We start from the raw sequence: 27,299 nt of genomic DNA, 5'->3' as shown, positions 1-27,299 counted from the left end.
GTGTTTTATCATAATTAAGTAATACCGTTATATACAAGCATGAAAGACTTTAGAATTCTGTCTGTCAACCAACTTCATAACATTCTTTTGATTGAATTTTCTCATTCAACGCACCGTGTTGGTAAGACGTTTTCCATCTTTCTGTCACACCACTGAACATCTGCTCTTTCCGACTTGCAGAGAATTTGACCTTGACGTCTTGTGAAGGAGAACATTTCCTGGTTAAGGCCAATGAAAGTCGGAGAGCAAATTCACACCATACAAGGAGTACAAGGTTTTCATGAAGCAAAAAAAAAACCTTTCAGTACTAACTTCCCCACAGGTCTCCAGATGCATGTTGAAATAACAAGTGAAAAAACCCAGTGACAGCTCTGGTGCTTCAGGATATACAGAATTCAAAACAGAACCAAACAGAGAAATTAGAGTCCGAAATTGTTGCACTAAACCCATCGTGCCATATGTTGCAGGGCTAAAGTACTTGTATATTTTCTGCAGAGAAATATCAATTCCAGGAAGGCTGTTCTTGTTATACACAAGCCTCCAGTACAGAGTCACCTTCACAGACTGTCCTGTTGCTCTGGACATCTAAAAAAAAAAAAAAAAAGAGCCAGGAGAACACACACATGTCTCTCACTATGTTCTCTGCTCAGTGAACTGCCCTGGCTCATGTAAAAAGGACTCAGAAGTGGATTACTGTGATCACAATCTCGGGACCCATCAGATATATATCGTCTGGTGATGAATTAGCCTCTTGGGCCAAAAGCCAATATTTTTCGGGCCTTTTGGTGAAGACGGGACACCCTAGCCAAGACCTCTGTGTTGGGTTTGTTGTATACTGTTTACAAGTCAATAAACAACGTGAGATGCCAGAATGGAGTCGCAGTCGAGACAACTTTTACAACCTGATTCTTTTGGCTAATGTCTATTAACAGCTATCTGCATGTGAATGTAGATAAATAAAAAAATGAAACTATTGGTCAAACACAAAAACAGAACGCTCCTGAGGCTAAAAATCTCCTCTCTCACCTACAGATTCTGCATATTCACATGCAGAATCTGTTGATAGAGATTACTCCGATTACACTGCAGCATATACACGTAGGCACTCACATAAAGGTAGGGTGTGAGATCATTTTCTGGAGCATTTTTTTTAGTACATTGCTTAAAATCCTCTTCACAACCAATTAATTAATGCATTGTCACACAAATGAAAAACGCCAGTCAGCCTGTGGCACGGACAGGCCTGTAAAAACACCATCCAATCATATTGAACAGCCCAAACAAATTAATTGGATCGTGATGCATCGATCAAACTGCCATCTGCCCTCCCTCCCCCCTCCCCCCCTATGCGCGTGCCCCTATCTTCATGCACTAAATCCTTGCTAAATCCAAGGAGACAGTTGCAGCAACGTCATGACAGAAAAGGTGCCAACAACAGGTGTTGGTCGCAAACAAAAAAAAGTTTTTTGGGAAAAGCTACTGCCAAGAAAAAGGCTGATACAGAGCGATCCAAGACCAGAGTGAACATCGGTGATGTGGTGGCAACAACTGAAATCCCAGAAAGGACTGCAAAAGGATGCCATGGCGGCGCTGTTTCTACTGGACCGGTAGACAGAAGACGCCACGCCAAAAGGACATGAATCCACAGCTTACCCAGTTGCTCTTGAGTCACACTCAGCCAGAGATGAAACAGCTATCAAATGTGCAATGCAGATGAAAGCTTTTAAGACACAAAAACTACAGGTGAAGAAAAGGACCTCGACAGACGACCACCCTGTCTGGTGAACTTCTCAAATTAGATCATTTCGTTTCAACCTACCCCATTGTTAGAGCGGCACTTAACTATAAGAACAATCTGCTCTGCACGTTCTGCTACTCAGCTGTATCTCAGTACCATTTTTCTTTAGTTGCTCATATTACAGTTATGCCTGCATTATGCATGAGGTCCTGCTACAGCTTGTCTTGTCCTGCACTGTGCATCAACCAAGCTCAAAAGGTTTTATGGCCAAAAACCAACTCATCAGGCCAACTCATTCGACAGTTTTGGGGCAGCGACTGAAAATGCTTGTTCACCTCTAAGCTTCCTCTTGGTCTTAGGGGCGACTAACAGTGACTCATGTGAATCAGTCTCTTGAACTTAGTTGTAAAACACACTTTGCATGCATACATTTTGCATTTATATAAGTCGATCATACAATATTATCCATCCACAGCTTTACAGTCTCTCTCGCTGTGTAACAACCCGAGCAAACGTACGTGCTCGACGGCACTTTGATTCACTTTTAATGGAGAAAGGTTTTTGCATTTTACCTCAATAGAGCAATTTGTCATTGCTGAATGTACTAGGCAGTTTTGGAAGAATTCCGAAATGTCTGACCATGAGAGGAAGAAAAAAGAACCCTGATTTGAGCTGAGGTTGGAGACCGTTCAAGACTAGGACACTGCTCAGCTGAGACAGACTGTCATTCAGAGAGCATAAAAGATTACAGATCACAGTCTCCAGCTATGGTAGACTGGGGTACCTGACTAAACCAACTCTACTACATCCATCCATCTTCTACTGCTTGATTCTGTGCCAATCCCAGCTGACAAAGGGTGGTAGGCGGGGGAGTGCCCAATTTACCTAATCCCCATATTGCATGTTTTTGGACTGTGGGAAGAAGCCGGAGAAAACCCACGCACACACGGGGAGAGAACATGCAAACTCCATGCAGAAAGGCCAGAAAACAAAACCTGTTAACATAAAGGTATTATTTACTGTGCGCAATCATATAATAAAATACCGGCATGAACTCCATCTAATTACACTCAAGGCACTTTCACTTAATGTTGCATCACTGTAGTAGCTCAGCTCTCGCTGTTACACTCAGTTCAGTCAAGGTAAATAAGAGAACAGCATTATCAGTAAGAGCAACATCTGATTATGCCTCCAGCAAATTAACTGCTGACATCCCGTTAATCTACATTTTATTTTAAAGACAAACAAACAGATTGTATAACGAGACAAGCAAGTTGAACAAGAGGCTCCATGAGCCCTTAATATATACAGTATATGTATTTATATATAATATATAAATAAAGGCTGTTATCTTGAACTATTTCTGCGTTGTAGTTCGTACGAGCTTCGACTTTAATGAAAAGAGTCACAATGAGTTAGCTCGTGTCAGGAGCAGCAGCGGCGTCATTAAGGCAGCCTTTTTAAACTTTTCCTTTTTGCCTTTTCAGGGATACAGGCCTGTGCAGAACTTGTCCAAAGCCATTTTTGTCAGAGCAACAAAAAATGGTTAAGTCTGACGGTCACTGGGGAAATCAAGTCAAACTTCAAGAGCCCCTTGTTCAGACCCATTGCTCTAATAAAGTAGCCTGAAACTAGTCATGGGCTGGAATTGTTCCTCAATGCCTCCCAGTTAAATGTATTTCTTCAGCCTCAGACTTTGTACACAGGGGAAAATAGGCAAGAGGAAAAATGCCCTGCTCTCTTTGTGATAATGATGTTTTTTTTCACATCACTTCTTGAATTAATGTGACCATGATTGCCCGCATGCTTGACTCAGTGCTGTATGGGTCCAATAAACTTGTCAATATTGTCATTATATAAGCAAATCATTCATTCAGCCTTTCTGAATGTGCAATTCCAGATTACGCTTTTATATCAGGCCGATACTGTTGTAAATTAATATAAAAGGGCAAGAGAAGAGAGAGAGTGTTAAAATATCTATGCAATGGAACATATTTTTTTAGCCCAAGGCAAAAGCCATGAAAAGCAAAATATAAATACAGAAATTCAAACTGTGATGTCTTATACTGTTTGCACTGAAATCTCGTTATTAAAAAGAAAAAAAAAGAAAATGGAATTACCACCTTTTAATGATTTGTTATACATTTCTTCACATGCGTGGGATGGATGAGCATTCAGATGAACCTGTACGTACAATTAAAAACATTCACCACTTTAAAAGACTGAATATATGATCCAGAATGATAAGACTGGGATTATAATTGGACGGAAACACACAAAGAGGACATTTGAAAGTAGAATACATAAATAAATAATTATAATACATGATAAAAAGGGCCAGCATTGTGCATAATTACATGCAGCATTGTAGCTACATTTTTACCATCAAGTCTTTCCAATACAACCAGCAAAAATGAAGCAGCACACTGCACTAGTCATGTGACGTACTCCACAATCCTTCACCCTCCTCTGGTGGTCTATTTACCACTGCAGCATCCACCCACATGGCTCATGGCATCTCTGTGTGATCATTATGGGAGTGATGATACCGCAGCCTGGACAACAAACTCTGACTATGTTCCGGTGCAGGAATTACGTTTCAACGACGATGGTCATTTAGTTTCAGTGGAGCACAGAAATGTACAATAGCTTCTCTTTTTCCACAGAAGCACTGTAACTGTAATAAGGTAATATGTCAGACTCTCTATGAGCAGAACAGCAGTTTGGGTTTGACCATATCCAGTAAATAGTGATCGCCCGAGGTTCATCAAAATGAAAGTGACCTACAGCTGCAGGATAACACTTTAATAGAGTAGAGGACCTTAACGTGGGCACTAAGAGCAAAATCTGTTCAATGCAACATGAACAAGGTAAAGAGGTTTACAGAAATGTCAGAACAAGGGAATGTTAGCCATGTTAGGGTGTAAGACATTTAGGAGAACAAGTGCTCGCGTGTTCAAGAGGTTCATGGAGACAGAGTGAGACTCTGCTCCTGCTCTGGTAATGTTTGGCAGCTCCATCGACCATCAGGAAACAACACATGAGAACAGTCTCGGTTGTGAATGTTGTATGTGCAGGGATGGCCATACTAAACTATGCTCCCAGCAGTGGTGGTTGCTGATCTTTGAAACAGGGGATCAAGCTCATTTCAGGCCCAGTTATTTATACATAAATGCTGACATAAATCCTGCAAACAGACAACTGGAACAACGAAAGGCGATAATTATGTAAAACTGAGATGCTATAATAGTGTTTTTATGTACAAACGAGATGGAAAACACAACCACCAGCTATTTGTCTACAGACTTCCCTCGCAAAGTCCACACAGGCAGAAAAGTCCGCACCCGCTCACTGCTCCACTGACTCCGAGAGAAGCTGAGCTTCCCTGGAAGTGACAATTTTGCCACATTTGTCCTATCACCACTGACCTCACCGCAGTGGAAAAAAACCCTATTCTGTGTCGTCCCATAGAGAATTAGTGACGCATTCTAATCGCGTTCTAGCACAAGTTTAATATTGAAGTGTAAATACAACACAGTACATATTTGATGACAGCTGAGCTTCCCTTGCTGTCTTAGATTGCTCTAAGTCAGCACTGTTTCCCAGAAAAGCAGAGTGGCAAAGATGAGAGCCTGTATGACTCCAGGTTGATGGATGCAAAGTAGACCACAGACGTCTGTATGCAATCATTATTGATTTAAATTTGATTCAGATGGACATAGATAGCAGTGGAGGTGATGAGCAGCGAAGCGGCATGTGCCCATTTAGGCAGACAGACTGCACTCTGAGCCATCTTTAAGGGTTTCACGTCATATGAAGCGAGGATCATCAGACGGACATAATAGTAGTTATCAAGTGAATAAAAAGACAAACATATGCTCTGCCAAGAGCTGGGTGACATGCTGAATCAGGTAAGGACTGACGTATAGTGCAAAGGGAACATATTACAAATGCAAGAGGGTCAGAAAGTCTTAGATGTTGATATGAGACGAGACCTTTTTCCAAAGCATCACCACCAGATAAGCAGAGAAGACCACTTCTCGTCTTCTCTGCTTATCTAGTTAACCTGTCACCTTTGATTTGTCTTCTTTTTTCCCCACCCCAAACTCTATCCTCCTCCACTCCATCGTACCATTCTTCTCACATGTCTGGAACAAAAGACTGAACCCTCACAACAACCTCTCCGTTTCTAGCGTTCCACTCTTGTCCTCTGTCAACCTCACTTGTTTAATGGTACTCTTTCTTTTTCGGGACTATGGAAGCATGTGCAAAGTCAGCTTGATGAACACCACCCTTCCTGCTGTACATATGTGTTATTGCACCTGTTAAATGTGCATGAGTGACATTAAATCTTTAAAAGGGAAAGAATATTCTTCAAAGAGCATTTTTTTTTTTGCATTGGGATATACAAACATGACAACCTTATTTGTTTTGAATGGCTCCTAGCTTCAAATGCTTATTTTAAAATTGCTTTGGAGAATGTGTGAGAAGGCAAGGGAGAAATAGCCACATGTTATTATCTAGCCTAGCACAAGCTGATCTAGACAAGTAAATACTATGCTATTGTCTTGACTTGATACATCAGTGTTTATAGCCTAAACAGATGTACCACACGAATAAAAATAAAAAAATAATTCCCAGTGGTTTGCAAGAAATTGTCATATATAAAGTGCCTGTGTTACTTAATTTTAAAATCTACTAAAAAACATGTCAACAACGTCAAGCGACTGTTTTGTCTCAGATCTCAAAAAATGATTCAGTCTCTTTTATTTGCCTCCCATAAACGACTCATTTCAAAACCAGCGCTCAACACACAGACACCTGAGCAAAGTCTACATCAATGCTGTGAGCGTAAACCCGGAGTAACAACACCGACAAAGCAATGCAGCACATTTAAACCAGGCATTAAGGGTTCAGACTCTGTAGACTAATTACCCGTAGCAGAAACGTGATTAGGAGGAGCAGTCACACTGAGCAGGACACAGACAGAGTCGCAGTTCCGCTGTGAGCAAGATCAGCAGCAAACAAACAAACACAGAGAGGCGGTCTGGCACACATCTCTTCTCACTGTACTGACAAATGGACAAGTAATGGGAAAAATCATGTTGTTAGACGAGGAAGGGGTTGGTGTTTGGGGCAGATAATGATCTGAAATGTCCCAGCAACGGCAACAAGAAGAAACACATGTCCTCAAGACACCTAGCTCCCTCTGAGCCAAATTTGTACTTTTTAGATTATGTTCATCCAATTTATTTTTCTGCATGAGGCAAAACAGCATCTTACCAAAGATATGGAAACTAAAGCGAGAAATAAAAGTCTACAAGACACATTAACATCCCAGTAAGTAACTAAACATCTCGTCTCGTGTTCTCCTGCTGCATGTTTTAACCCAAACTTCCACCTCCATTCTGACACCATGACATTATCGAACCTTCTTCCCTCACAGAAATGTTCTTGTTAGGAATGAACTGATCGAACTGGTCAAAATCCCAGGATTGTATATCTGTGTAAAAACATAACTCTAGCACAATCAGTTGACCCTAACTATCACAAAAATGCTCCACTGAATGGCTGATTTAGTTCGGCTGCAACTACGTCAGCACAGATGTCTTGAACAGCTTGGTAAAAAAGACTGTATTAGGCAGATCTCCATATCAGTGGATACGCACGTTTGTGATGTTACTATCAGATACAAAAACGTGGTATTGAGCCATTCGCTGTTTGTGTAGTGGCCACTGCCTGAAACACTTTTTCAGATGTCAGATGATGTTTTTGATTTCATTTGGTAAGTCTGACTACCTGGGCAACAATATGGACCTACAACCAATAACACCTATCATTATTATTATTACTAGTATTATTATTATTATTGTTATTTATCCTTTATTTAGCCAGGAAGGTCCCATTGAGATACAAGATCTCTTCTTCCAGGGATTGCAGCATAGATAGTACAGCTAGTTACAGAGACAAAGACAATTCCAGATATACAAAGGTTAAAAGGAGGTAATTAAAAGAGTGTAAAAGAGAGAGAGAGAGATCATAAACTAAAGTAACAGAAGTATACAGGCCTTACCAACAAGAGCCACAATCCGAGCACCTCAAAAAGGTTATGCAAAACAACAACATGTTTCTTTCATGACGTCCATAAAGCAGCTCATTTCATGTCCATGGTGCATATCATTATATTATTATTATTATTATTATCATAAAGAATCATCCTACAAGCTGTCACCTAGATCTAAAGAGGCATTCTGGTCATTCTGTTGAAGGATGTAAAAGGGCTTTTATTTTTTTATTTATTTTCGACAATAAAATAATACAATAATAAAATGAAACTCACCAATATCTCACAAATCAAACCTTTTCATAGAGGTGGTCACTTTCAAAGTTCGATGGTCTGCACCACCCATCCATGTCCTACTGGACAACCTATACGCATGTCCAGGCGTGGGTGCAGAGGTGACATCCTTCATCCAAACAGGACGGAGATCAGTGAGTGAGCCAAAGTAGCTGCATCACTGTGGAGCCAGACAGACAGGTGAGCTATTACCGAAACGAAGTAAACTAAAGCTGTGATTAGAGCTCGCAGCAGCCGGGTCAGCCGGATGAGCTCACGGTAAATTTAAAAAGGGCAGATGATCATCTGGTATGACGCGAAACACCGCAGAAATCACAACATAAAAGTAGGAACGCGTCTACACAGGGTGGCTATCACGTTCTGTCATATAAGTGAGAATCAAGCTGCATGATTTGCAGGGAAGGAGAAAGAGCAGCGTTGTTGCGCCTACCTCACGCCGTGTCTCGTTCCATTCATCACACTCTAGACTTGTGGTCCTGATGAGGCGCTTTCAGCTCTGCTCCAGCTGCATCCTCCTCCAGCTCAGCACTGTTTTTAGACCAGCGAGCAGGAAACATGATGGTAGTGGAACTGAGCTGACGTGGCGCCTGACGACACACGGAGGGCCAATCACAATTTAATCCGATAGATTTCTAACCAATCCGCTTAAGGAGAGAAAGTGCCGAACGCGTGAACCCAGCGGCAGCACGGTAGATTGTCGCTGTGAGAGAATCTCCAGTCAACTCCTACAAATTGTACACTAAAACTCACACATAGCTCCACACACCCACGGGGAAAATAGCTGAAAGAACCAAACAGCTGTGCATTTATTCAGTGGTTTGTTTATTTACAGCTTATTTTATAGATTTAAATGAATGCATCTCCTCTTAAACATGTTCAGATGAAGGGGGAAGGTTTTAGTTAGAAAATGTAATAGAAAGCATAAAACAAAGACACATAATTATCTGATTATTATACATATGCAAAGTCTGGTTTTATAACAAATTCAATCATAAAATATAACGTTTCTATCGTTTTGCAGAAACCTGTATGTTTCCAGTTAGATGATAAGTGACTGATCATTGAATCATTTAAGTACTGTAAAATTCAATTAACCCCAGTGTGATTTCCTCTGCTGCTGTTTTTTAATGTTGCTTTTTAAGTTGCCTTTGCCTACGATCAGTTGCCTGGTGAAAGCATCCTGCAATCTGAGCTCCAAACCCCCCCCCCCCCCCCGCAGAGGTGGGGTTAGCTTCAAAAGGAGATTATAGAGGCAGTGTGAAAGGGATCTGCTGACCTGACCCTCTCTGCTGCAGGTGAATTCTATCAGATTCACCCCCCTGACAACCCTTGTGTTTAATATGGATGAACGCATGCAACACAGCCACAGATTCCCATTCAGATACAGTGCACTACTGCAAATACTGAAAACGGGCCATTTGCTTTCAAAGAGACAAAGGAAACAATACAATTCCACATTTTATTGCTCTTAGATCAGCAATAAAGAAAGTAAACCAGCCTGACAATGTGGCAAAATCAGGAATTCTCTTGTATAAAGCAAGGTATGACCATCTTATCTAAAAAATACAATTATCCATTGCAAAATAGTTGTTTTTTCAAAATAGGAAACAAATGTCCAAAACAAACATGATTATCACCAATCCACTTGTTTATATTATATACTTTCAATATTATAAATAAAATAATTCCAATGTGCTTTTAGTAGTCTGCACACCAGGTGCTAAAAAAAAAGGTAAATGTAAAAATGTTTATCTGTTGAAAAATAAAAGTCCTGACAAAAATAATACATCAGAAGAACAGCACCTCCATGTAATAGCCAAAAATGGACTGAATTGTACAATAAACCAATTAATGTGAGGAAAAACAACAGTGGTGAAAAGGAAAATGGGTCATAATACATGTGACTTTGATAGACTACCTACATTTCTGTGTGGGGTTTGTGAGCTTTAAATAGTCACTTTTACTTCATTTTATCGTTTTCTTTTTAATTTGACATTCATTTGACTTTATTTTCTCTCTTTCCCTGGAAAACTGTAGTTTTACAAGGCAAATGACAAATGTTCTATCAGTTGAAAGGTTTTTTTTCCAGATTAGATTTAATTATGACTAAAAATACTAAAAAGAAATTCACTGAATGGAAAATTACACATAATAACCCTATCAATTAAAAGCGCACCATCTCACGTCTACTTCCATTTTCCACACCTTCTCCACATCTTTCTGTCTAACACTTAACTTTTACAACCTGCCTTTTCCACACCATTTACAATAGCTTACGCTCATTTCTTACATTACTTGTTCCCAGTTTAAATCACTTAACTACATGACCTTCATCAAACGCTTCCTTAAATGCACCTATACAGGACATTTCTTTTTTAGTATTTCTCATGTCCATTCACTGTCGTGTGCTTTTTCTTTGCATTTCTTTGACTATAGAGAATATTTCAAAGGACACTTCTGGGAACAGCCTTTCTGTGTTGCTGTTTGGGTGACGTGGGGGAGTTGTCTGCAGGGGGCCACTGTGGTTTAGTGACCTGGATGTCTTCTTCTATTTTAAAGGCTTTCTTTGGGGGATCAGCCTGTGGAGGCCAGACTACAGATATTTTGTTACATTTTGTCATTTCGTTTTCACCGCTGTGTGTTTTGTCTACTGAACTTATGCTGCTCATGGAATATCTCCATTCAAGTTTCTCATCTGAGAGGATAGGACCTCCACTTCCTGAGGGAGGATTTTGCCCAAGTCCATTATCGTAGTTCCCTTTGGACTTGAGAAGTTGTTTGTAATGGTGCAGGCAGTAGAAGTGTCCATGGAGAGAGACATAATTTCCTAGGCTACGGAAAAAAAGGAAAAATCCTGTAAGAATACATCATTAATAAAAAATAATCTAGTGCGAACAATTACTTGAATGAGCACCATATTTACCTTAATTTAGTTTTGCAGTGCTCACAGCAGAAACAGGATTTATGGTACTTTTTTTTGTCCACTATCAGAGCATCCATTGGATAAGTTCTCTTCCGACATACTGCGCAGAGCTCCGACTTCGGAACTCGAACCTATTAGAAAGAAATCAAATACAAAATGTGGACTTTGTTTTTCTTTTTGGTTGCCGCACAATGCAACAATGAGCTACATCATTTATTTCTGTTTTCATGATTGTTAATCTCACTAATACAAAGCAGTACAGAATGTTTGCATTCAAAAGGTTCCATGGCATGCTCATGCATTTGTTTAATCGCTGACAGCTGTTGTCAGAGGGAATAGTTCATATCGTTTGTCAGGTTTTGGTATATTTACTTATGTACTCCAAATGCAGACACTCTAAAAGGTACATCATTACATGCTGGTTTCAGTCTGGTCAGCCAGTGGATAGCCCCTCATCATGATCACTAATTTTTTTGAGATTGACATCATCATGAACAGGGCCACATGGTGGTTAGCCTTGCAGCATAAAGACCCAGTACAAGGATAAAGGGATGATAAAGGATAAATTATCTTGAACACAAAATTAAAAAAAAAATATAAATAAAAATAATTGATGAACATATCTGATGCAGTTGTTATCAGATGATTATCAACGGTCACAAAAGAGAGGAGGATCATCTGTGTTCAATGTTGTTTGGCTTTCATTTGTATTTGCTTGAAAACTCCGTAAATTCAACATGCTGATGATGACGGCCATGAGATGTTTAAAAGCTTCAAAGAACAGGTTTTGTTTTTTGTTTTTAAAAGAGAGAATAGCATAGCTTTCATAAGCATGTTAATGTTCCCTTTTGCCGTTAATACAGTGTTCCACTTGTGCACAGCCTTGCAAGCATAGTTGAAAACCCATGGTGTTATTTCTTAGTACCTGAACGTTCATATTTTTACAAAAACATGAAATGCATTCAAACAAAACCCATCCACAGTCCATGCCACTTGTTTTGTTGTTTCATGCTGCAGTTTTTACCAGATGAGAAAGTCGTCTGTTGTGATATAACTTGCGATGTTGACTCCTCTGACACAGTGTAGCCAAGACTTTTGAAAACTGCCTCACTCTCTGACCAAGTCTGGTGGAAATTCCTCAGCAGCTTCTCAGTGGCATCTTCATCACACGTTTCTGTTCGCCTCACTGCCGAAGTTTTTTGTTTTACTGCATCGGCATAGGAGAAAGGCGCCTTTTGAGTTGAAACGCCCTCAGAGTGCATGGTCACAGCTGTCCTTGATCCAATGACCTGGTTACCAAACTCGTCAACATCTGAGAAATGTTCTGTGATTGATTTGGCTCCAGAGAAGGCTGATGGTTCTGCTGGCACAGCTTCTGCGTCATATTTCAATAGAGGGAGGGGTATGCTCTGCTGTGTGCCTCCCTTAGTCTCTTGGGGACTTTCCAGCTTTGAAGTGTCGACTGTTGTTTCACTCAGGCTTGACTTGGGCTCCTCCTGATCTTTTTCCTCCTCTCTGAATGAGAAACTTTGCTCACCCAGTTCAAAAACATTTTTAATTGCTTGGATGTCAAAAGTTGGCACTCCCTCTTCCAGGACATGTACTATCTCTTTGTCGCAATCTGTGCTTTCACTATCACTGTAAAGCCACTCTGTGGGTGGGATAATCTCATTTTTGATATAAATTTTCTCTTGTGGAGATTCAAATATGTTTACTAGACCCGACAGGTCTGCCCTGGGAAGCTCATCCTTTTCCTTTTTCAGATTTTCTGCAACACCCCCCTCCAGGTCTGGGCCCAGTCGTTCAGGTATAGCAATAGGCTCCTTTCGCACGTAGGCCTTTTTAATTTCAGCCTTTTGAGCCTCTTCAAAAAACTCTCTCTTTTCCTTGACAGATGCAGCTGATGGCTCTGACATATCTGAATCGTCAATGAGATCTGGATCATTTTGAAACAACAGCGAGTGATTCTCAGACTTGCTCTGTGTCTCGCTTGCATTTAAACCTTGAACAATATTAGCTAGCTCTTCTCCTACATGTGCCTCAGATAAACTCACTTTGGGCTTTTCAAATGACATCCCCGGAAACTCCAAAACTTGGGACTCAATTTTGATTTGCCGATGGAATGACGCCGGTGATTCTACAATCTCTGATTTCTTCTCCGAGATCTGTTGTGGAGAGAGAAGGGGCGGCGGGGTGACACCACGTGAGAGCTTGGCCATTGTGTCTTTCAGTCGAGCCAAATTTTCTGCTCTGTCAAAAGTTGGGGAAGGTGTGATTCTTGTGAGGCGTGATGTTGGGGTGTCACACCTGCGTGGTGGTGGTGTGGGAGGTGTGGGGGGCCGGTGCAGCAGGGTTGGTGAAGGAGTTACCCTCTGGGGTGAGTCGGTTCTTCGTGTGGATTCAATGGTGATAAATGTCGGCGATGGTGAACGCATCCTCAGTAATGGTGAGAGTGCACGGAAGTCAAAAGGCTTGCACTGACTGACATCTTCCGTTCTTTTTTCTTGAGATGTATTTTTAATTATTTGGTTCTCAATTTTGGCAGAACCAATACTGATCTTGGATATTCTTGCTGTGGCTCCACCACAAATGCCCTTCTCAGAAACCGACTCACATTCATGCTTCTCCATTGTCTCATAATCTTCTAGCTTAGGCTCTGCTGCTGTCATCACATGTGAGATAATTTCTTGATTTTCATGTGCATCACTTTTCACCACAGCAGATCCCTCCAGCTCACATTTTCTCTCTGGACTTATAAGCCAATCTGGGACATTATTGAGCAGAGTCTTTAAATATTTTGAATCATGTATCTCTGTGAAGATTTCTTTCTGAAGCGGAGATTCCTTGAGTGTTCCTGTTGTGGCCAACTTATTTTGTTCTGACTCGTCTGCCACTGTGATTGGGACAGCCCTACTTTCTTGTTGTGGTTCCTCTGTGCTCTGTTGAATAACTGTCCTTGCTTTCTTCTTTTCCGATGTCTTCATGTGTTTTGGAACTCCCTTTTGTTCCTGGCAACTTTGCTGCCCTTTGCTTTCTGTGAAAGTGACTTCTTTCATGACTTGAATGTGCTCTTCTTTTCTACTTTTGTGAATTTGGGAAATTGCAACTGTGTTCTGAGTTTGATGGGATTTTTCAGGCATTACCGTCTTGATCTCTGTAGCCTCTAACTTTGATTCTATGGAAATGTCTTTACCTTTACCTGGCGGTGAACTCCCTTTAGACTTTTTCGACTTCTTTTTCTTCTTTGTGGGAGTTGGAGTTTCTTGTTGACTTTCACTTATAATATCAGTAACAGCAAGAGCTGAGGTAGTAGCAGGAGAGGCAGTAACTTTCTTAATCCTCTGTAACTCAGTTTTTACATCTTCAGATTCCCTGATCACTTTTGTATCAGTTGTTTTCACCTTTAGATCTTCTGAAACTGTCTGTTTTTCACTCTCACTGGACAGTTTGGCCTCTAGTTGCTTTTCTTGTTTGTTGTTCTTTTTCACCTTTTGATTTGGTTTGCCTGTTTTACCATCTGTGTTGGCAGCTGTCATTTGCATTGGCTGATCAGAAACTCTCTCCTGACTCGTTGTAGGAGAATGATCATTTTTCTTTTTGCTTTCACGCTGCGGTGATTTAGACTCCTTTACATTTTTATCTGAAATGGCATTTGCTTTTTTGGAGGACTGAAGGTTATTGGGTAATTTGGATGCTTTGTCTGCAGTCTTCTTGCTCTCAGACTGTGATGTGCTTAATTTTACATTCACTTCAGCATTGACAGATATTTCAGGTTTTACTATTTGATTGGACATTTTGTCTTCCTTTTTATCTTCAGCTCTGTTGGGGCCCTTTGTTGTCTGAATTTGTGAGTCTTTCTTTCTATCTGCAGTAATGTTTCCTGCATTTGCCACATCAGTGTTTGAGGTGTGAACTTTATCAGTAATGACAGATGCACCAGACTGTTTGAAGGAATCTGTTTTCTGTAGTGTTGTATGCACGTGCTGTCTCACAGATGAGGCAGATGATGTCTTTTGAATCGAGATAACTTTAGACATCTCATTGGAGACAATTTCCTGTGAAGCAGTAGACATAATCGAAGAATCTGTGAACATTTTCTCATGACTGGCACCGTCGTGGGTGGTACTAACAGCATGCTTGGATAAATCATATAGTAGTGAGTCTGAATCAACATTGAAAGCTGTAATGTCAGCTCTTTGCTGTGTGATTTCTGCTATATTGTTGTTGGAAAGCATTTCAAGAGCAGCTGTAACTGAGTCATGTATATAAGTGGGAGTTGGAGTGGTTGGGGGGGTGTTTTCCTCTTTCTGCTTCCGGAATTTTTCTTCTGCTTTAATCAGAGGAGTGGTAAATTTACTCATTTTCCCTCTCATGAAGGGAGGGGGAGAGGGTGGAGGGGTGAATTTTACAGGTGAGAAGTAAACTTTCTTTAATGGCTGTGGTGACTCAGGCAGTGGAGGGATTTTACATGAAACAGTCTTTGAATGTGTTGTTGTCATCTCTGATTGGTTTTGGTTTATTTCAACTACTTTAGCTGATGTTGCTTTCATCTGTTGTGTCTTACTGAATTCCACTTTAGTCTCCAGTTTGGGGACAGGGTGTAAAGCAGGAGCCTTCACTTTCTTGACTGTCATCTTTTTTGCTTTTGCTGGATGAATTGCCTGTGCTGGCAGACTCTCCAATTCTTGTTGAGATGGAGGAGGTGGGAGGAAGTCCTCCTCACTGGTAAGTGGTGGGGGAGGAGGAGGAGGAGGAAGGTGATCAATGTCAGAATCAACAGTGGGAGGAGGGGGAGGGGGAGGAGGAGGAGGAAGCTCAGTATCTACGACAGGTGGAGGTGGGAGAGGCAGGTCAGGCTCTGGTACTTGTGATTGTAAAATGTAAACATCAGTTTTCACTTTGGTTTTCTTCATTCCCTTTGAACTAGATTTCAGATTACGAAACTCTGTTTTTACTGTTTTAATGTCATGTTTTTGGGTTATGGTTTTATGCTCCACCACTGTTGTTGATTGTTGAGAAGACTGCACCACCGTACTTGACTTGACTCCAGCAGTTTGAGTTTCATTCAAGGATTTATTTACTTTTGATGTCTCAACTGATTTAGCTGTTTTTATCTTTTGTATGTTCCTCTGTGTATCAACGTTGAGATTTTTAACAGGAGGGCTTTGTTTAACGCGAACTCTTCTGTGTGATCCAAGTCTGACTTTGGGAGTTTCACGCTGTGCTGTCTCCATAAGTGATTTAATAGTGCCTTTAACATCACCCTTTATCACTTCTTCTTTCCCAAGCTGGGTTTGCTCCTGTGTCTCATATAATGATTTGATTGACATCTTGACATCACCCTTCACTTCACCCTCGAGGCTTGGGCTCCTCCTCTGCATCGTTGGTGAAGATGGAGGCTCCATGAAGAGTTGAATTGTTCCTCTGACGTCTCCCTGCACATCTATTTCCTGCTGACACGTTATTCTTTCATTAGAAGCATCTTGTAGGTTTTGCATTGCTGTGTGAATATCACCCCTTACAATTTCCTCCTTTTCAACTTCCCTCACTGCTTGCTTTGCCAGCTCCAGAGATTTCAGCGAGGCCTTCACATCTCCAGCAACTAATTCCTCAACATCAACTTTAACTTTTGATGTTGCTGATTTCTCAAGAGATCTCAGAGTCCCCTTGATATTTCCCGGTATGATATCTGGCTTCTCCACATCTTTGGAACGCTTCTGACACTTCTCCAGACATAGTAGAGTTTTTGGTATATTGCCCTTTATCACCTCCTCTTTCTCCACAACAACTGTCTGATTTGCTGATTGAGAGAGTGAATTCAGAGCAGCTCTTAAATCTCCCCTGACAATCTCCTCCTTTTGTCTATCAAATGAGACAGTTGGCTCTGACATGAAGACTTTAACTGTGTTGTGAACATCACCAGGTATCACATCCTCTACTGTGCGCTCAATTTGCATTTGATTATGACTGAGGATGAGTTTTGTACCCTTGATGTCCCCTCCAACAATCTTTTCTTTTTCTACTATGTCAGCTGATGTATCATCAGGTCCTAAATGAAGCTGTTTGAGATACTCCATTGCACCAGATTCAATGCATGTGGAGTAAAAGTTGACATTTCCTTTTTCAGCGTCATCCACCTTTATTTTCACTGCCTGGCCTGTCTTGTCTGCACTGGACAGTCTCTGTAGAGCCCGCTTTATATCACCTCTCACAATGTCTTCTTTTTCAAGAGTAATATTCTGTTGCTGATTGAGAAGAGAATAAATTGTCATCTGTACATCTCCTTTTTCATCCTCTTGGATGAGTATTCCATGTTTTGCCAAACTGTCCGCACTGAAAAGGTTGTTAATGGCTTCCTGAATATCACCTCTTAATATTTCCTCCCTTTCAACACTGCTGTCTCTATCTTGATTGAATAGCTGCTGCACAGTTGTGCTAATATTACCCTTCTCCTCTGAATCTATGACTATCTGCTGCTCATTTCTTTCCTGTCTGTTTAGTAGATTCATCATAATAGTCTGTAGATCTCCCCTGATGACTTCCTCTCGCTGAATCTCTGGGGCCTGCGTATTCATAAGCTGAAATTTTGCCATCCTAACATCACCAATTTCATCACTTTCAATGAGTATTCCCTTTGACGTCACCATTTTCTGACTATAAAGCTCCTCAAGCGTTCCCTTGACACTCTTGCCGAGAATTTCAGTTTTTTCCATTTTTGTCTCATTAAAGTCATCAAATGGTGTAGTTTCAAAGAGACATCTTGTTGTCTTAACATCCGCTTTGGGAATCTCCTCTTGAGTGACAACAGTTTCCTCATTCTCGTCTGCCTCTTTGATGTGGTCAAGGGGATTTTTCTCGAAAAGCCAGACTGAATTTTTGACATCTCCCTTTGCGACCTCTTCCTTTTTAACAGATTCAATCAGATTTTCAGAGCTCATGCTTCTTATTTTATCAATAGACTGTGTTTCAAATCGCCATTTTGCAGTCCTAACATCACCTTTTTGTATTTCACTCACATTAACTGTTCTAACAGAATCCTGTGACAAGGCATCCGACTCAAAACGGTGTTTATTCATTCTTACATTTCCTCCTTGAATGTCATCAACAGTTTTTATCAAAGTCTTCTTCTCTTCAGCAATCCTATCAAGAGGTTGTGTCTCAAATTTCCACTTGGCAGAGGAGACGTCTCCTTTTTGCACATCCTGTTGTGTGACAGATTTGATTATATAAACCTCGTCTGTGTCCTTGATAGCATCAAGAGGCTTGGTTTCAAACAACCAACGGGTTCCCACTACATCTCCTCTTGTTACCTCTTCACTTGTGACGGTGGTAACCTCATGGTAATGGCCCTCTTTGTCCTGAATAGCATAAAGGGGCTGAGTTTCAAACATCATGGTATAATTTCTGACATCCCCCATCTCATCTTTATCACAAACAATTCTTTGCATTTTCATCAGCTCTGTGTCTGTCTCCTCGTGGATTTTATCCAATGAGTATGTCTCAAAAATTAAACGGCCCTTGTCTACATCTCCTCCTTGTACATCATTTACTGTGCGACTGCTCTTAGATTCCTCTTGAATATCATGTATTGTATCGATGGATTGGTTTTCAAAGAGCCATTTGCAGGTGCCCACATTTCCTTTTTGCATTTCCTCGGTCTGCACTCTTTTGAGCTTTTGCATCACTTCCTCAGATGTGGAAGTCATGATATCAGATGTTTGGTTTTCAAAAACATACTTCATCCTTGACACATCTCCTGATGCAATGTCTATCTGTGTGACCCGCTTAAAAGAGTCCGACTCCTCTCCCGTGAGGTTCTCCAGTTTCTCTGTCTCAAAGAGAAAACAAGCCGTTCTTACATCCTTTCCTGTAATGTCCTCTTGATTCACTGTGCATGTCTTCAGTACTGTCTCTGACTCATCATGGATCATATCAAGTGCTTGTGTTTCAAAGAGCCATGTGCAGGTTTTGACATCGCCCTTGCTCATTTCTTTAGATTCACTGTCACCCTTTATTTCGACTCTTTCATTTAGATCCTCCATCGGTTTAGTCTCAAATAGCCACTTACAGGTTTTCACATCGCCCCTCATGATATCGTGATTTGTACATGTGACCACATTTTCTTCATCTTCAATATTGCTGAAGTATTTAATTGCATCAAGTGGCTGTGTTTCAAACAACCACTTTGCAGTTTTAACATCACCAGATTCTATTTCTTGTTTGGAGATGCCCTTGATAATTTGGTATTTAGTCATGCTTTCATCAAACTGGTCTATTGGCCGTGTTTCAAACATCCACTTGCAGGTTGTCACATCTCCTTTAACCACCTCTTCACGCCGCACTGTTCTCACCTCATGGATATGGCCCGAGCTGTCTTCCATAGCATAAAGTTGAGTAGACTCAAATAGGTTTTTATTTGATTTCACAGAGCCAGATTTTACACCCTCTATGAGAATCTTTTGAGATTCATCTCTCGTGGTTAAATCTGTGCTCTCAAAGATTTGCTTGTAGTTTGAGACGTCCACTTTATCAATTTCTTCCAAGTCGATTGTTCGAATGACTTCTTTCTTTCTTTGAATGCCAACCAGGGGTTGGCATTCAAATCGCCATTTCTGATGTCTGACATCACCTTTTTCCTCATCTAGTGCTACTGATTTTTTAAGTTTGCCCACCTCTGCAAGTTCTTTCAGCTCATCAGTTGGAATTGTTTCAAAATAATTTCTGGCTGATCTCACATTACCTGCAATGATTTCCTCTTTCTGCGAAGACCGTGTATTTGAATCATCTTTTAAGGTATCCATTGGTTGTGTCTCAAATACCCAGCAATTCTTACGGACATCTGCCCTGCAGCTTGTGCCATCCTCCTGTGTGAGGTCTTCCTCAATATTCACAGTTCGTGTAATCTCTTTCTTCTCATCTCTTATGTACTCTAGAGGTTGACTCTCAAAGCGCCACTTTTGGTGACGCACATCCCCTTTTACTTCTTCATTTACTGTTGCCTTTTTAAGTTTTCCAACCTCAGGACAGTTCTTTCTGGCTACTTGAGGGCTGCTTTCAAAAAAATTCCGTGCAGATCTAACATTGCCTCCAATAATTTCTTCAAGACACTGAGATCTGGTGTTGGACTCATCCTTCAGAGAATCTATTGTTTGAGTTTCAAACACAAGGCAATGTTTGCGCACATCAGCTCCAGTTATCTCCTTTTTCTCCATTTCTGAGCATTCCCATTCACTGAGAGAATTTAATGTCTTTATCTCAAACAGCCACCTGCCCCAGTCTCCCTTGTTGCTGTCCTCCATGGAAAGACTACATACAAGTTTTAAAGGCGTAGGTTCTCTGTTTGCCATGTCCAGGGGTTGAGTATCGAAAAGCCAACGTGAGCCAATAGAGTTTTCCAGTTCAGTTTCAATTTTGCGCACAGACTTTATCTCTAACATCTGGCTTGATTGACCCATAAGGATGCATTTAAACTGAGTGTCAAAAGTACTTGTCACAGTTTTCACATCTTCATTAATTTCCTCCAACACAGCCCGTAGACTCAGCAGGTGGCTCTCATCAATGGTCTCAGTGTGTCCAAGGCTTTCCATGTATTTGCTGTCAATCATGTAAATGGTGGCATTTTCATCCTCTTCAGTGAACACAATCTCTTTTGTTAGATCCTCCTCCTTGTGGATTTTGTTGAGAGTATCCATAGTTTGGGTTTCAAACAACCATGCTGCAGCACGGACATCTCCTTTGTCTAATTTGTTAGATTTATTTTTATATTCTGTTGAGTTGGGGTTTTGTGAGCCCAGCTCCTTAATCGGCTTTGTCTCAAACATCCAAGCTGTGTGTCTCACATCTTTGCCAAGAATTATTTCCTGTTGAATTTTCTTGACATCATCATCATCATCGGGTGTTTCATTTCTGATCGTGTCCAGCGCCTTATTCTCAAACCTCCAACGCAATGCCTGCACCTCACCAGGAAGAACGTCTTCCCATTCCCCATATTCGTCATCATTCATCTCATCAGGACTTCCACCGTCATCCTCATACACGTACTCCTTGCTCTCAAACTGGTTGCTCTCAGTTTCATTGCTGTAATCTTTCTCAATATTCTTACGAACCTCAGGATGAATGTGTTTGTAAAGACGTTTCAGCTCATTCATACTCCTCTGCTTGAAGTGAGCATCTCTGTTGACAGGGTATATGGGATTTGGCATCTCTGGAGGCTCAGGTGAGTAACGGCTGTCTGGAATATCGTGATCTTCTAATGGCATCTGTAGTAAATCGGGGGGCGGGGGTGGAAGATAGTCAGAATCCTCGGCAGGTGGGGGTGGGAAGTCCGCATAATCCATCACTGCAGCTGTTGTGTCTTTTGATTCAGTACCAGATGCTTCATAGACCTCACAAGTGACAACATTGTTTTGTGTCACATTTGAGGACCACTTACTTCGATTGATGTCACGTCCGATCTTATAAGGAACAAAAATTATATCAATGGGTAAATAAAAATGAATTCATTAAAAAAAAAAAACTGAGTTTCAGAGAGATATGTACACTACTATTCACCTTGTTATTTTTATTATTTATGTATTGTGTTTGTTAAAATAATTAACATTAGTTTGGCTGCACTAAACATATACACCAGTTGATCTTCTGTTGTTTTTCTACAACATAAATTGTTTTAATTTATATTTATTACTTAAATACCTGAAATGGAATATCCACTATTTGTGCTGCTGCCTTTCTCAATGAAACGGAAAAAGCTTACCTTAACTGTTTTTTGTGGGGCAGCCTCTTCTATTGTTCTTTCAAACCGATCCCTCAGTTCTTTTGTAGTGTACCTGGGAAACTCATCCTCTTCTAAAAATCAGCATAGACAAAATAATAAAGAGAGGCCTTTCTCTTTCTTGATGCAAAGACAAACAAACAAAAAATCAAGCTACCTGTTTCATGTTGATGGTTTTCATAACCAGATGCTAGGTTACTGTTGCTGTAGGATACCTGGTGTATTTCAAGAAGAAAGAATAAAGGAAATAAGGAATTGTTAGCCAGTAGAAAGATTGAACTTGTCAGCCGTACACAGAGTTCTTAATTTCTGCCAAAGTGTCAACAAATACTACACAAACATTAATTACACCAATTGAATTGATTGCAATCTGTTACAGTTTTTGTTCAACAAGGCAAAGTGTTCAGCTCATTAGCAAAGCCTGTCTACACACAAAGTGACAGATTATATTCAGTACCATGGTTTCCTGGTTGAAGTCTAGATGCTGACTGCCTGGGACAACGTGACTGCTGCTGCTTGACACTGTCACCTCCGAGTTTGATGTTTCCTGTGACACAGGGAAATAATGTGTCTGTGTCACACAAAGCAGCACTCACAAAAAAAACCCATCATCCCCTGTCTTGTCTAGGTGTGTACTCCACCATCATGTACCACAGCAGCCAAAGCCTCATAGTACTGAACATGACTGAATACAATGTAGATGTGATGTTTGATTGCTCATTGCAGTTTGAAATGATTAACCACAGTTGGAAGCAGGATGACATAGCATATGATAAGCTGTTCTCACATTCAACCAAATCCTGAAATAGTGAATTATTTACTTTTGCTTTGTTCAGCTCTACAGAATGGAGCTTAGGTTGTTGTGACAAGAAGAACCGTTATATTGCAATGCAGATGAAAAGCTAAATGGAAGAGTGCAAATAGAAACAAGGTCAGGTAAAAAACAAACATAATTTAACATGTAACTTAACCAGTCTCTTTCATGCTTAGTATCAGCCTGATGAAGTGTTGTATACCGCCTTTGAACATGTGTACCTGCACAGTTCTGTGATGGAAATGGAACTGGGTTACATTTTGTGATGTTGTTCTTTCCTGGGTCTCAAATTGTTTCCTCACAATTCCCACAGGCAGGGAACAGACCTCTGACTCCTCCATGACCTAATGAAGCAGGAAATCACATTAGTGGTCTCAGATTCTACATGATCTGAAGTCACACAGATGCTTTGTGGGCTATTACTGTATATGTGATGTGCATGCAGCACAGGGGGCAGTCAAGCATGGTGCAGCTAATGCTACGTGTGGTTTGTTTTCTCTCACTGCAGATGAACAGATGCACACCTTCAATCATACATTCATATGTGAAATTTTCAAGTTGCGAGTGCCCTTTCAAAATAAACCTAAAACATATTTTATGCTTTATGTAACCTATATTCTGTCATGTGATGAAGGATTGTCTCATGTTTCCCCCTCTATTTATACATGTATTTGTAAGACTGCCGACCTCCTTTTTCCAGCTGCAAAACTGTCATCTCCTATGCTAATAACTGCATGACAGCACTAACAGTAATGGTGACACTTCGGCAAGATATTTAACCACATGACGACATACACACTAAAAACAAGCAAGCCAATATAACAAACAACAAAAGTATGCAAATGCTAGTTTCAGTGCAGGCAACTCTGGCAAGTACTGTAGCTACAGCTGAAAGAATACGTGTCCATGCACAAGCCAAAGTACCCCGCTGTGGATGGTGTTGTCGGCTCGCTTGGACACAGCTGCCTGGTACATGGCCTCGCTCACAGTTGGTCAGTGGGATGACCTCTGAGTCCACAGAGTGAATCCGGTTCCTCTGGTTGAAAAGCTTACAGGAGGTCCCGCCCTGGTTAAACCTGCGCTGCCAGCAGCTATCACACACATGACCAATACGCAATTAAAATGAATGGTTCTTATGTGAGCACACACTGTTTGGTGTTATAAAGAAATGCAATGAAAACATTGTGTCATAACTGTATATGTTTTATTGCTAGAATTGCTTACTATTTTAGAACAAATGCCTAGTGTAATGCAGATAAAGTAGGTCACATGGTTATTAGTTTACAATTGTGTTAAAATTAAATACGATTTTGAGATCTCTAGTCTCTAGTCTATATCTCAAGTTTATAGATATATTTAATTGGGCAACAAACTGAGAGCCACAGAGATGTTTTTATGGTGCTACCACAGTGCAGGTGGTGGTTTTGTCAGACATCACTTGTCCTCTGATGTAAGGTTAATGTAGGGGATTTATGAAAATGATGTTTTTAAATTTAAAGCTGTGCGAGTTGTGTACGAGATATTTGTTCAGTCATGATGTGCGATGGTAAGATTGTGGTTCGCACATTAACACTTGAAACTAAAGAAGACATGCTACTGGTGTTCGTCAGTCTCCTCGAGATGTCCACTTTGATTACACTGAGCTTTTGTGCACTTTTATCAGCGATATTATTCATCATTACTAAAGTGTGAGCTCCATTTACAATTAGACCGCAATGTTTCGTCAGATTTAGATGATCATTAAGGAAGTAGTTTTTGTCATGATTGAGATTTGCCTTTCAAGTTCAGACATATTTAGACTAAGTAAAAGTTTATGCCTGGAACAGCATGGACGAAAATTATGGTTTTGTTTATCTTACAATTTTTATGTGCTGCAAAAACAGTCAGTAAGATGATATCAACTTAAACCTAAAAAGGCATATGTTGTACTGTTGCAAATAAGAGAATTGGATTACATTTTTGATGTTTGAAAAAAAAGAAAAAGTATCTGTTTTCATTTGTTTATCTATTACTCTGTTCTGTGTGGAATTAACACTGTGTGAAACCACATTCAAACTAAAATCATGTAATATTTTGGCAGCAACGGGATTGGGTTAGTCACTGTAATTTATTTTTCAAGACAACACAACAAAAGTAAGTAGTAGGCTACACAAAAACCCAATCAAAACATCCCATTGTTTTTATAGTTGAATGTGATAAGCTATTAGATTTAACTAGAGTTTATACGCCTCTTTAAGTTGAAAACATACTTTAATGCTGCTTCATATCATGGCAAACACACCTTTGATGAGAGCTATTGGTGCATTATTTCCCCTACTGGCTGTTTTAGCTTCAATCAAATCTATTTTAACCTATTAGACAACTCCTAAATTTATACAGGTTTATTTCAGCAGTTACTTATGTCATTTAATCAAAATCTTAATTTCAGCTGTGAAATTTAACCAGTGGCAAACATGCAGTGCAGCAGATCTCAGTTCAGGTCTTGAGGGCATAGACTCACAGACTGTAAATTATTGTGGTAGGAACTAAAATGTGTAGCCAAAAGAAATCTGTCAACAGTCTGAGACTTCTCGTATGACACATTAGGTTGGGTTAAGAGCTCAAATAACAAGAAGGTGAAGTAATCTAGGCGCCATGCACCTGCAAAAATAAACCATGCCTATTTTAAACTTAACCTAGGAGGGTTGTGTTTCTCAGTGAAATAAAAAGGAAAACTAGAAGGCCAGGGTTTCCGTTTAAAAGGCTGTTAGATACCATGCATTGATAAACTTGAATTTGTGTGTATTTATACATATTTACTCTTTAGCTTTCTCATTTCATGGAAGTAGAGCAACATTATCCCTTGAGGTACTGTGTGTGGTTCAGACAGTTGAACAGCTCAGAACTCCATCTACTTGGAATTAGTGAATAGAATAAATCTTATGTCTCAAGCCAAAATTCAGTTAATTTAGTGTTTCGTTCACAGTTCATTTCCCAGCAGGCCTAATGTAAGATTTATTTGGTCCTTGTATTTTTTGTGGCTGTGCATTTGACATGAGGACGATGTTATTACATTTTTAGTAGAATCAAATATTTAGTGTCAGTCTTCCAGATAAGAAATTCTAAGCTGTATCACCACTACCCTTTTGCATGTAGAATTATTAATGTAAAAATACCAAAAACATATACATATTTATATGTTTTCAACAACACAGAGTATTTGTTACATACCAGGATATAGTGTTATCAAAAAATAAAAGCTCAGCAGGTAGAATCCCACAAGAAGGCCACTGCACCCCCGGCCTGCAGGGTCTTTCAGGTCCAAAAGCAAATCCCAGTCTGCGATGGAGACCAGCTCCAGAACTATGTGTTCATCTCTGTCCAACAAGCAGACAGTGACAGCTGATTTTATTTTAGACCCTCCGCCCACATCCAAAAAAATGCCTGGGTTGTTTTTTTTAGAGAGTGAGGCCTCAGTGCCACCCATGTCAAGTCCCCAGAAAATCTATATGGAAAGACTTCCTGTGACTCCTCTGCAGATGCTTGTGTACTAATAAGTCAAGTCACTCCGGTTTCATCATCACATCGTCCATCAGAGTGCACTGCATACCCCAGCAGCTGTTACCACCCAAGTTCACAAAACCAACAATCTCTCATTATTCACTTCCTCTGAAAAAATGGACGTTAGGCGGCAGCAAAGTTGACAGTGAATGTGTAGAAATGTGTTGGCCATGTGCTGTGCTTTGCATTTAGTCTGAAATGGGGTCAGTGATGTAATGGTATTTGTTAAAGAGGGGAGGGTAAAGGGGGCCGTAAATACTACAGGAGACACCTCTGAGTGTGGAGTAGCAAGCCAGCTCATCTTGTTTGGCCCCAGCTGGAGACAGCGGCGCCAGACTGACTCTGGTATCTCATGGAAGCTGGGCAAGTGTTTGGAGGGCAGCCATGCCTGCCAGGCATCTTCACAACCCTGTTCATCTGCAGCATGTGTAACTCATACCTGCATTTCCAAAGACCACCTATTCCAAAGCAACACTCTGGAATTCCTGTTCCCGCCAAACCACACAGTAGACTGACCAAAAGACCAAAGACCCAGTTCACCTGTTTTCCTGATCATCAAAAACTGATTAATGTGATCCTACTGTATCTAGTCTGGTCTATTAAGTCAAATGTCGACATATAAAAGAAAAGAATATTACAAATCCTCAAAATTCATGTTTTTCATGACGACTCAGCTTGAAGCCGGTTGTGATCCACAGTGCATTCCATTCATACAGTGAGGCTGAAAGGAAAGGAAATATTCCCCCTAGACAGAGAGTGAGAGAGAAGAAGAGGAAGATGGGGAGCATTGTTGACAGATAAAAGATGATTTCCATCAAATACCATTGGATTTTTTTAACAGTAGAAGAAACTTGCATATGGTGCAACACAAGAAGGACCAGTCTTGTCTGATATATGTAAGTATACAGACGTTTCATGCCACTTCAGAAAAAGAAACAGGCGTGAGCTTTTTTAAATCATCAATACACTTTGGTATGTTGAAGAAAATAACAATGATTTAAAATGAATAATTAAAGAGACCAATTTACAATGAAGGCCAACAGACTGGGTAACTAAATGCTCTTTGCGCTCTTGATACCTTTCAACATGCCCAAGAGCAAGGCATCAGCCTCTGGTTGCCCCCTCAAGAAACAAAATGGCTCATTGCTAAACAAA

At 40.4% G+C, this 27,299-nt stretch overlaps 2 protein-coding genes across 2 annotated transcripts in view; both read right to left on the bottom strand.

The window, feature by feature from the left end:
- Positions 1-8,617, bottom strand: part of b3galt1b (UDP-Gal:betaGlcNAc beta 1,3-galactosyltransferase, polypeptide 1b) — a 51,334-nt gene extending 42,717 nt beyond the window's left edge. Inside the window, exons 1-2 of the mRNA XM_058654783.1 lie at positions 8,527-8,617; positions 8,079-8,256 (exon numbers count right to left, since the gene is read on the bottom strand). The gene's annotated coding sequence lies outside the window, so the exon portion shown is untranslated. The remainder of the gene's footprint in view (positions 1-8,078; positions 8,257-8,526) is intronic.
- A 924-nt stretch (positions 8,618-9,541) lies between these two features.
- On the bottom strand, positions 9,542-25,975 carry xirp2b (xin actin binding repeat containing 2b). The gene is made up of 9 exons (XM_058612479.1): positions 25,815-25,975; positions 23,529-23,695; positions 22,826-22,948; positions 22,248-22,337; positions 21,948-22,005; positions 21,773-21,864; positions 12,044-21,473; positions 11,020-11,150; positions 9,542-10,928 (listed from the first exon to the last, which is right to left on the bottom strand). The coding sequence occupies exons 2-8, from the start codon at positions 23,577-23,579 to the stop codon at positions 11,059-11,061; spliced, it is 9,936 nt and encodes a 3,311-aa protein (XP_058468462.1). The 5' UTR covers positions 23,580-23,695; positions 25,815-25,975; the 3' UTR covers positions 9,542-10,928; positions 11,020-11,058.
- Between the last annotated feature and the right edge of the window lie 1,324 nt (positions 25,976-27,299).

The sequence above is a fragment of the Solea solea genome, chromosome 2 (assembly GCF_958295425.1).
Source record: "Solea solea chromosome 2, fSolSol10.1, whole genome shotgun sequence".
NCBI lineage: Eukaryota > Metazoa > Chordata > Actinopteri > Pleuronectiformes > Soleidae > Solea > Solea solea.
This window is presented reverse-complemented; position numbering and strand designations above follow the sequence as displayed.

What these genes read in the sequence shown, in the direction of transcription:
- xirp2b (XM_058612479.1), bottom strand. Translation starts at nt 23,579, where the DNA reads ATGTACCAGGCAGCTGTGTCCAAGCGAGCCGACAACACCATCCACAGC. An exon ending in ACAACACCATCCACAGCGGG is followed by an intron (nt 22,949 to 23,528) that starts GTACTTTGGCTT and finishes CTGCTTCATTAG; the next exon opens with GTCATGGAGGAGTCAGAGGT. An exon ending in ACTTCAACCAGGAAACCATG is followed by an intron (nt 22,006 to 22,247) that starts GTACTGAATATA and finishes GAAATACACCAG; the next exon opens with GTATCCTACAGCAACAGTAA.